Source organism: Chaetura pelagica, unplaced genomic scaffold (assembly GCF_000747805.2).
Source record: "Chaetura pelagica isolate M959 unplaced genomic scaffold, ChaPel_1.0 scaffold493, whole genome shotgun sequence".
Taxonomy (NCBI): Eukaryota; Metazoa; Chordata; class Aves; order Apodiformes; family Apodidae; genus Chaetura; species Chaetura pelagica.
In genome coordinates, this window is record NW_009952696.1 from 1,045,901 (window position 1) to 1,056,806 (window position 10,906).

General features: G+C 40.7%; 2 protein-coding genes across 2 annotated transcripts in view; both read right to left on the bottom strand.

Moving 5' to 3' along the window:
- Window positions 1-2,840, bottom strand: part of EPB42 (erythrocyte membrane protein band 4.2) — a 9,740-nt gene extending 6,900 nt beyond the window's left edge. The window contains exons 1-3 of the mRNA XM_009994041.1: window positions 2,778-2,840; window positions 1,356-1,541; window positions 429-659 (exon numbers count right to left, since the gene is read on the bottom strand). Of these exons, the coding sequence (XP_009992343.1) occupies window positions 429-659; window positions 1,356-1,541; window positions 2,778-2,787 (427 nt within the window). The 5' untranslated portion in view covers window positions 2,788-2,840. The remainder of the gene's footprint in view (window positions 1-428; window positions 660-1,355; window positions 1,542-2,777) is intronic.
- Window positions 2,841-8,410: 5,570 nt separating this feature from the next.
- LOC104385575 (protein-glutamine gamma-glutamyltransferase 6-like) overlaps window positions 8,411-10,906 on the bottom strand; it is a 14,466-nt gene continuing 11,970 nt past the window's right edge. The window contains exons 12-13 of the mRNA XM_009994042.1: window positions 9,852-9,985; window positions 8,411-8,564 (exon numbers count right to left, since the gene is read on the bottom strand). Of these exons, the coding sequence (XP_009992344.1) occupies window positions 8,411-8,564; window positions 9,852-9,985 (288 nt within the window). The remainder of the gene's footprint in view (window positions 8,565-9,851; window positions 9,986-10,906) is intronic.

The window sequence follows — 10,906 nt, forward strand, 5'->3', positions numbered from 1 at the left end:
ATTCCTGCTTACAGATGCATTTGCATCTCTTACATCAGCAGACTCCACTGCACTCCAGGGACTTAATCCTGCCTTGGAAAAATACCACATATTTTGAATCAGACAGGAAAGAAAAATGTCATTGTCATATTTGTTTTACCTTGACTCATCTTAAAATATTTATTATAGGAAACACTTTATCAAACATTTTTCCCTCATTAGTGGGGCGAAAAGGGCTGTGGCAGTGCAGTACTCCAGGGCTGGGGCAGAAGTGCTGAGGTAGGCAGCTTTGAGCTTTTATTAGCCCCTACCTCCTTCCTAAGGTCCTGTGAGGAGCAGGGAAGGAGTGGTGGGGAGCCCTAGGGAGCCCTCTCCATGGAGGCAGAGCTCAAAAGCTGAGTTTGTGAAGGGACTGATCCCGGCCCACCTTTCTGTTTCTGATCACATACCTTGGCACCAGGGATTAAAGAGAAGGGTGAAGTTGCCCAGGAGACAGGACGACTTGGAGGCGTGTAAAAGCAGAGTGTACTGGCCAATGGGAGCATTGGCAGGTGTGTTCACAGAAATGGTCCAGGAGCATGGTTCCTGTTCTTCCAGAGCTGCATTCCACTGTTTCTTGTCTCCCAGGCTGGAGATGGAAAACTCCGTCTGGGTTCCATATGCTTTGGAAGGATGTGATCCTGCAGCCAAAGAGATGTGTGAGAGGTTATGTCTATTCCAGGTATTCATCCTTACCCCATATAAATTGAAGGGACCTTGTCTGTATCCGGAGCCCATAGCTCTTCTTTCTTATGAGACAGTCTTAATCCTTTAGCTGCTTAATGCCTAGTGAATCTTCCTGAGGTTAGTACTGCACTCAGGCCTCCATGTTTGAAAGTGGGATATGTATTTCACAGATTTGTAGAAAGCAGGAACAGTCAGAAGGGTGCAGACCTGCTGCTCCCAGGATTCAGTGTCTTGTAACAAAGTCAAAGCCAAATGCTCACATTACGGCAAAACAAGCTGGGGCTGAATGCTGCTGCCCTTCTTGGGCGTCTCACTGGAAACTGCTCTGAAACAAAACATTAACAACAGGCTAGCTTGGTTTGTACATTCCTAAACCAAAAGCCAGGAGAGATCCCATGAGTACTCTGAAGTCAAAGAGCAGTGAACCTGCACTGGTTATTGTGATGCAGTGTCTTTTCTGGAAAGAGATCTAGTTTTGACCCTGCGGCCCCAGCACCAGGGGACTCTGTTCTGCCTTAGATAAACAGTTTGCCAGCCTCGCTTCTAAATGTAAGCACCTCTGTCTGGCTCTGGAGATGGCTTCTGACACCAGCTCTTTTCTTCAGGTGGGTGGAGGACCAGAGCTCTGATAGGTATAGTAATGATGTTACCTGTCTGTACAATGAGGAAGGTCCTCTTCAGCAGCTGCAGGTAGTTGTGTATTGGAGCTGAGAAGCTCACAGTGAGAGTGAATGGCTGTCCCCGCCTCACCATGAGCCTTTCAGTGCTGATTTCTTCTGTGTGGTGGTTATTGTTGTTCATTGGGATCTTCAGGTCACATTTTTTGATGCTCAGATCTGTAATGTGAGAAGATAGAGAATGAGTTTGGATCTGTGAGCTGCTTGCAGTCTGGCCCTGGGCGGTGCCCTGAGGCGCACAAACAGCTGCTCGGGTGTTTCTCCAGGCAGACAGTGCAGCTCTGCCTTTCAGACTTTCTGCCCAGTCACTCTCTTCTTGTGTCAAGTGGCTAGTGAGCTGCCTTTGCTTAAACCTTGGCATCCAAAGTGCTTACGCAAAAGCTCCTTCCTTCCCAGGAACAGACCTGAGCATCCAAAGGATGCAGGTAGTGTGGCTGGCACGAGCTTGCAGTGTGGCTACATTTGGAGTCTTGCTTAGGGGCACCGATGGTACTCAAAGCAGCATTTCTCCACCTGGATCCATGGCTGAATTGTGCACAGAAGATAAGCTATTACACCCCACTTGTAACATGGGTGCAAGCTCTTCCTGCAGTTACTGCACTGTGGGTGTCTGATATGCACCAAAGACCATCAACTAATGCCAACTTTGCAGCTGGTTCAAGTGCAATGTGGCTGTTTAGTCCTGGAACTATGCTGGATCACAGAAAATCAAACACCAATTGTTGCTTCTTTGCAACACATTCACTGGCAATCTCAGACCCAGAACTGCAGGAGACAGAAGAGCCCCTCCTCCTTCTCCTTGTCCTCCTCCTGTCTCCTACATGTGCATCATAGGCATCAAACATGTTTCTGTCCAGAAGAGAGAAGAAAATTGTCCCAATTTCAGGCACCCAATTTGGTGCTCAGTGGTTGCAATTTTTAAAAATCCAGTCTGGCTTCCTTTCCTTCATATGACTTTTAAAGATCTTACTGTCACCTTCTTCAAGGTTGATTGGAAGCTAGACCCTCTCCTTGCTCAAGTGGCTAAAAAACTTCCTAATTGCTCTGCTTCAGTTTTGTAGTCTATGTCTCCTCCCCCTACCCGCTGCCACCTATTCCCATATTAAGAATAACTCTCTTGCTTTTGCTTCCAAACTCTCATGTCTGCCTTAGCTGCCTGGTACTGCTTCTCTGGAGCTCCTGTTAGGCACTGATGCCAGATTTTGTTCGCTGTCCATTTTCATGCAGTCCTCCATGCAGTGGAACTCTTAGCCTTTTGAGCACTTTCCTGGCTCCTGCCCTGTAAGAAGTTCACCTCTTCTACAAGCCTCAGGAGCACTGTCTTGGAGCAGGGACAGCTGTTTTTCCTGACAGAATGGCAAATGTTTAGGACTAACCAAAGTGATCTTTGCTTACCTTGACCCATGTCTAGTTCCCTGTACTGTGGAAGTCTTCAGCTCCTGCTTGCTCTGGTGGGCAAGGGCTCCTTCCTTCAGTTTTCTGCTTGCAATGTTGTTTGCTTGATCTCTTTATACAGGGTGGGACATGATGTTGCCACCTCTTCTTCAGCTTATCTTGCTGGCCTGCTGTGCAGAAGTTGAGCACTTCTTTATCTCTCAGACCACACCAAAGAGACCACAGAAAGGGGTGACTTTTCCTGCCTACAGACAAGTTTAAGTTCCACAGCAGGATGTGAAGCCTCTACAGACAGCCAGTGAAAATTGTTTCAAAGAGCTGTGCACTGGAGACCCAAGAGTAGGAAATACAAATCTTAATTTGGCTCTAAACAATACACAGAATGCATTTAAAATGTAAGTATTGAAGAGTTCTCCGTCACTGAACCTAAACAACCTTACATCCCAAACTCTTCAAGGAGTAAAAAAAAAAAAAAAGATACTTTAATTGACCTTGTGCCTAATTAAAAAAAGTGAAACCATTTCAAAATGAGGAAACTTGTTAAAAGCAACAACTACAAAAATTAATTTCTGTAGTATAATGCAGACTATTTAAAAATACTAAACTGGAGACTTGGACTAAATACTTTCTTAATACAAAAATAAGGTTATGGCATTGATAAATGATTGGTCAAAAGACAAGAAATAAGATGGCAAAAGTAAACAGTTTTTACTATGGAGCAAGTCACAGCAGTTTTGCAGAAGTGTATGATCTTCCACAAATTCATTAAGAATTTGAGAAGTCAATAAAAATAGGTGAAATAGCTTGCTCAGTTATTTTCAGTAGTAAAGATGAGGGAGGCAGCTTTGGAAAAGTTGCTGTTTAAGCTAAATACAAACTTTCTTTGCATGATCAGTGTTTTTAAATGCAACTTTGCAATATACACGTTTATGAACACCCAGTGATTTAAATACAAGCAGGTATTTATTCCACCACCATTGTGTCAACACTTAGTACCATCTCTTGGTCAAACTGGCAACTGCAAGTAATGCTACATAGGGTGCAGCTGGTAAACTGTGCACGGAGAACTACTAATTGTCCCTTTGTATCTTTCATTACACCAAAATGGGCTAAAAAGGTCCAATGGAAAGGTTAACACGCAAGATGCCAGATGTTTTCCATCCAAGATCTGAGAGAAGCAGAAATCAGCCACTACAGAGGTAAAAACATTCAGCAGAAGCGCTGAGATTTCCCACTTGCGTATCACGTTTCTTCCTGTCTGGAATATGAGTTTCTCATCCGTTGATTTTCTTTACCTTGTTGCTTGTTTCATGTTAGTTTAAATGCCATCCACATCTGATCCAGCACTTGTGTTTGGTAAAGGCAAATTCACAACACTCTCTGCATCACTGATGGTACTAAAATGGTGCACCCATTTCTGTGTGTAGCATTTGTAACTGCACTGTGAAAAAGCAGGCTTTGGATTGGTGTGGCTGCTTTGCTGAGTGCAGTTTGCATGTCTCTGCAGGCACACTGAACTTTCAGTGATTGGTATTTCTAAAGTGTGCATCAAGTATTTGTGTGACTGATATTGCGGTTGTTAAAAGTTGCTTGTTGTAGCACCTTGGAGTAGTATTTCTTCTGTGCACTCAGCATAATGTTATTTGGAGTTGTATACAAAGGTTCTCCTCTTACTGGTTGCTGAGCGTTCATACAACACTGTTGAGAGCAGTATGTTCTGTGTCAGAAAGCAGGGAAATATGCTTCAGATACAGTGGCTCTACCATATAGGTCTTCCAAAGGTGTTGCCCTAAAAGCCTCCAGCAAAAAAGTCACACTTCAGAAAAACAGTATGTTTTTTCAATCTGAACTGTAAAGGGCAAATTCAGTAACCTTTAGACTTTCTTTGTCTTGTAGATTTGTTTTAAGGGTGTTTTTTTCATATGCTGTTCATATAGCTCTTGTTTAATGTTTCTGGCTCCAAAAAGAGAAAGTCTCTTCAACAGGAATAATGTTTGCTGAAGCTTCAGGAGCAGCATTCATTATGACATTCCTTTGAAAAGACTGTACAGCTGCCAGCTGCAAACATAATTTTCTCATGGATTTAACACATATTAATCATGCTTCTGATAGGTACCATTGTTTGTAAAACTGCAGTTGTAATAGACCAGCATTCTACTTATTCTGATTTCAACCTCTAATCTTGAGGCTGCAGTCTGGTGAACATCACATTAGCACAAGTGCACAAGATCCATGAAATCAACCAATTGAATTCCCCTCTTCATTGTAAGTATTCACTAAGAACTTCACATTCACTTACAATTAATCACATCCAAACCTATCCTTGTCTCTAAAATGCAACAAAATCATAAGCAGGTACAACTTGCTAGACTGGGTCAGAATGGTGGTTCATCCAGTCCCATCTGGTCTCTCAGAGTACAGAAGACCAGATGCCTCAGAAGAATGTGTGTGAGCTGCATTGCAGCAAGTGAGACATCATCTCATAGCTGATGACGTTCAAGAATGAATATGAATATGCAATATTTAATATCACTTTGGGAATTCTTGTTAATGATAGATATTCTTTGTAGTAGTCCCCTCCTGTCTACTTTGCAGTTTACCCTGTCATTAGTGGCAATCATTGAAACACCAGGTGCTGTAATCTCAGCTGAGCTGTCTGTTTATGCTGAGGTTTCCTGCACTTGATATGGCTGATGTAGCACTGAATAATGGTGGACTAAAAATTGCTTTCCTAATGTGCATTTACCAAGCTGAATTTCACTGTTATATTGTCATCTACTTTGCCTTGTTTGGGACCCTCTGAAGTTCCTCATAGTTATTTAGTCCTCAGTAATTTAAATGGCTTTACGTAATGAGCAGATTTTGTACCCTTTTTGCACTCCCTTCTTGCCTTGCCGCTTCTGAAAGACTTCTTGCAGGTCAGGCAAGTGTCGTCACTGTTCTACATCCACTGCATTCCTGAACTGTGAAGTGCTCATAGAAATCTAAAGGAAAAATCATAGTAGAATCATAGAATGCCAGGTTGGAAGGGACCTCAAGGATCATCTGGTCCAACCTTTCTTGGTAATAATATCCTTGAAAATATCCATCCTGCCTGATACTACTGTGTTACTGTCTACATAGTATGTGACGATACTTGTTGGTTTATAGGTCCAAACATTAATCTGTAAAAAAACATTATCTTCTTTATTACTTATAAAAAGAGTTTTAAAAAGTTTAAAAGTTATGTGAGCATCTTTAATAACTGGGTTTCTTTCTGAATGTAGTGATCAAAAAATGCATATATCTGTTTCCCTTTTATTGTGTCTACATTTCCAGCTCTGAGATGACATATAAATGAATTAGATGTGAATATTCCTTTTTTGTTTAATTCCTTGTTTCTTTATAACAATAAGAAATGCTTAAGCTGTGCCTTTTGAGTTGTCTTTTAGTGAGCAATACCCTCCATTTTCAGTGCATAGGAGTGTAAGATGCCAAGTGGTAAAGCAGTGCAGCTCTGGTGACAGAACAAGCTGATTTCAAACTACCAAGTTTTGTTGTTCTGTTTTGTTGTGGTTTTTTTAAATCTGTAAAAGAGTAGTAATTTAATTGAATCCCTCAATCAAGGTTCTAGAAACTTAGATTAGGAGAAAAGAATGGTGGGGAGAAACATTCACCATCCTTGAGTCTGATTTTAATGTCTTTAAAGATCAATTCATAGTATGAAAGTGTCGTGTTAGCTAGTGCTCACTTGATTTTTTTTGAGTGACTGGAATGGAATGAGGGCTGGGTCAGCCTCTTGGACAAGCTTAGATTTAAACTGCATATTTTAAAAGAAAAATACTGATAATTAGCCGTATTTTACTCCACCAACTCCAATGGGCTTCTGAGTAAGGGCTGTGCAAAGATTGTAGGTTTGGCAAAAGCTATTTAAATCCTTCCTTGGGCACTTACACATTTTTCTCTGTTATAATAATTAGTTTAATTGAACAGTTGTCTTATGTGTAAAGCAGGAAGAATGTATATTTCATCTTTGTGGCACTGGCCAGATCTGCATTTTGACACTGAAACTGAATAGGGTGTGGTTGCTGGGCAGTTAATGACGCTGACACCCTGGAAATGCAGCAACCTGAGGTGTTGCAAATCCTGGAACTTGGCGCAAGCATTGAGGCTGATTTTCCTTTGAACAGCAGGTTTCCTTTACAAATAGTTAATTAGGATGAGGTAATTTCAAGCTTGTGTGACAAATACTGTTTGAAATAATTTCCTTAATTGTGTTTAAGAAGAAATACTGAAGGAATTTGAATGGCTTGGCTGCACTGTGTCTTAAATGTAATGACAGTCTGCATTCTTGCAAAAATTAATGAGGTTTTGTGTCATACCATCACTTCCTCAAAGCCTTTTCTGAAACTAGTGGAGGATTGTATACCCTGACTTTCCAAGATCTCGCAACACTTAATTGATAGCTGCAAAGCTTCCTATTCCCTTCTCCTTTGCCTGGAGAAATCTGAATTCCTTTCTGTGTGTGTGTGCACGTGTCCTCTTTTCAATATTCATTCCAGTCTCTCTGGGCTGGCTAGTTCTGGCAAGCTTCTGCATCCCCTCTAAGTATATGTATGGGTGACTAAAGATTGTAATTGATGTCATAGAATAGGAGTTCACATGTTTTAAAGCTTTTGTTGGCTTTAAATCAAAGAAATTTAAATGAGACCTCAGTTTAATTTGAGTCATAGAGTCAGTTAGTGTCCCTAAAACATTTTATCTGATGGAAGTTGGGGCTGTATTGCAGGACAGTACCATGTGTTGTCAGGAGGAAAAGGTCACATTGTCTCTTAGGAGCATTCAGATCTTTGCTATTTTGGCTTGTTAACTCTGGAAGGAATCAAGAGACACAGTGTTGGGATTTAGGTATGGGTAGTGTAATGCCTTCCTCATGGAGGAGGATGATCTGCTTTCAGCAGCTTTGTGGAATGAGGAATTGTGACTGTTAACTGAGAATTTTCATACATCCTTCTGATTACATTGTCCTGAGCCTTTTCTTCTCATCCTGTGCTTTCTGAGCACTTCTGGCAGCATTGCAAAGTATCTGTCTTTGCAAACAGAAACATCAGTCTTTTTTTCTTGTCTGTTCTGAAAGGAATAGATGGAACTTCCTCTGTCATAAGTTAGGAAGATACAACGGTAAAGGGCAGGTGAAGTGTGTGGCAGCAGACGTGGGCAAGTAACAACTTTGGCTATTACTGAATAATACATATATTTAGTGAATATAAATAAATTATATTAAATGAAGCTTACAAAACCAGCTATTTAAAATTATGTTTCTTGGAAATCTAGCTGCTATTACTGCTACAAGCTCCAATGCTGAAAACACTAAATGGTAAAATGCTGAAAAGCACTAGATGCTTTCCTTCAAATTAAATTATATAATTACTTCCACTAGTATTTCTGTTAATTAAGGTCCATAAAACCTTATGTCAGGTTAGGGAATGAAAAAGTTGACACTCATTACAGTATAGTGCATAGTACCTTTTTTAAATTCCTTTCACAAAACATCACTTTACGTTGGCTGAGTAGTCTGCATTTCTGTGTTCCCAGTCATAATACTGTATGAAACCCATAAACAGAGACAAAACTGAACTGATGGTCAGGTCATATCACTGAGCAGGAGCCACATCAAGCATCACAAATCCCTTAATGTCTGAAAAATGGGTGCAAACCAAGTCCACCTGAAGCTGCCTGGTTCCACTCTTGTAGGGAATGAGTTCAAATTGGACTGTTGAGCTCTCCTTGGGGGCCATTCTTGCCATGCTGAAAGAGAGAATACATTGTTAAGTTTGAGCATCTGAAACATTCTTGGTACATATTCTTCAGTCCCCAGGTCCAAGATAGTACGGAAAAGAAGAGTCAGAGTAAGTGGCTGCTGTATGTGCGTGCCCCCAGCACAGGAGGCCGTGACCTGCCGTGTCCACAGCCCCCGCAGCACCATCCTTGAAGAAAGAACAATTAAGCTGTAATGGATCTGTTGGAATAGTCATGGTTCTCAGTCTGTGTTAGAGAATGATGGGAACATACTGAATACCTGAGGAATGGTCAGAAAGGTTATCTTTATCAAGGGCAGTCTGGATAGGGCTCTGAGCAGCCTGATGTCGTGGGAGGTGTCCCTGCCCATGCAGGGGGGTTGGAACTCGATGGTCTTTAAGGTCCCTTCCAACTCTACCCATTCTATGGTTCTATTCTATGATTCTTTGATCTTTAGAAGAGCTCAAATTCAATGGTATGTCTTACCCTCATTGCTCACAACATTTACAGTACTCTAGATATACTCATGCTGTATTTTGGTATAGTAAATGTAATTAACTGTTGATTTTATGTCCATAGTTTATGTCCAACACAAGGAGACTGAGAGAGTGGGGGAAAAGGATCTCTGTGCTCTAAGGAGGTACTGAAGCTGAGCAATACCAATGCTGGTAAGGCAAGTTGAGGTTCAAGGTCAGGATCTAGACCTGAATTTAGTATTGAATGTACATGAAGACTTAGTGATTCACATAATTAGCCATTTTTTGCTGTCTTTTTTTTTGTTTTCCTCTCACAGTTTCTTGGCGCTAATTCCCCCAGTATAAACATTTTTGACACTTCAAAAAATGTCTTTAAAATAATAAACATGGAGGAGATGAGAGAACAATTTCTTACTGGTATGATACTGGTGGACACATTTTTAAGATGTTTTGTTGCAGCATATGTTTTGGCTCTTCGGTAATTTAATATCCTTCAAGGACTGTTTGGGGTTTTTTTTGCAAACCACAAAAAAAGCAAATTTTTAAAAATTGTTGCCCTTTATATACTTCAGTCACTAGCTACAGCACTCTTGAGTTACATGCTGCCATTAAAAGCAGGCCATCTCTCCACTCTCTAAGCATTCTGTACATCAAAGCTTGGCAAGGGAGGTGTAAAAAACTCCAACTAGTTTATGGAGAATATTGACATGATGGCATTTTGTCCAAGATTGGTGAAAACAAAAGTTATGGGAATCTTTTTTAAAACAGTTTTTATTCTAGATTTCCCACCAAAGTTAACAAGTTAATTCCACTCATGTACCTGATTCTCAGTTGCTCTCTGAGCAGGCCACTGCCCTCTGCTCTCAGCACACAGTCTGTCACCACTTCAGACAGTGGGTTGGTGAATGTGACTTGCACATTGACAGCCTCGTGTACCACTGCTGGACCAAGGACCTAGAGAGAGAAAACATTCTGCTCAGCCACAGCATTAGTCTCACTTCTTTGTCATAGTTTTTTCTTTTCTCTTTTACATATTTGTGGGCATTAGACTTCAGGCTTGAGTCAGCCATCCAGTGTGGCTGAGAAAGAACTAACCACTGTAGAATCTACTATTTAATCCTAACTTTTTAACTAGGTCAGTGTATGGTACTATCTCTAATACCTATGATAGATGTATCATATCACTTATGATATGATACAAACCAGAGAGGGAACAGAATGAGAATATAAGTATTAACATGGCTACCTACTGTAGGCAGCTTCAATCAAATTAGCTTTAGTTAGGCTAAATGAAAGGCTTAGGATTAGAAAACATTAGAGGTGTGAGGCACAGGGGAATTGTGTTGTCGCAGGCAAAAAAAAAAATATATATATATATAATTACTGTATTTTGACTGAACTAAAGTGGAATGGGCATATCTGGTTATCTTTGTAGATCATGTAGCATTAACATAATGGAGAAGTATGGCACCTCAATTCTATTTCTCTGTTATTGACTGTATGTTTATACAGAAGTTTCAGTTAAAAGAAACAAACTCTTCTTGAAACGTAGTCAATGAATTGAAGTAATTTAAATCAGATTCCTACCCTATATAAGCTCTTATTTGCATGATACAACTCAGAATCCTTTTTACAAAGTCTCACTGGAACTTGGTTGGTCTTCAGAAATCGCAAAACCTACAACCATCTAAACTTTTTATTTCTGTGTGTAAACTTGCTTTTCCTGTATGGTTTCCAGAGTGGTTTAGGATAACTAGTCTAGTCTGGAGGCTCTGAAAGACCCTGATAATTGTGCTCCTCCCTCTGTTGTGTACCCTGCAGCAGGCAGATGGTGTTTGATCCCTTCTCTGATCCAGCACAGGAAAATGCTGAACC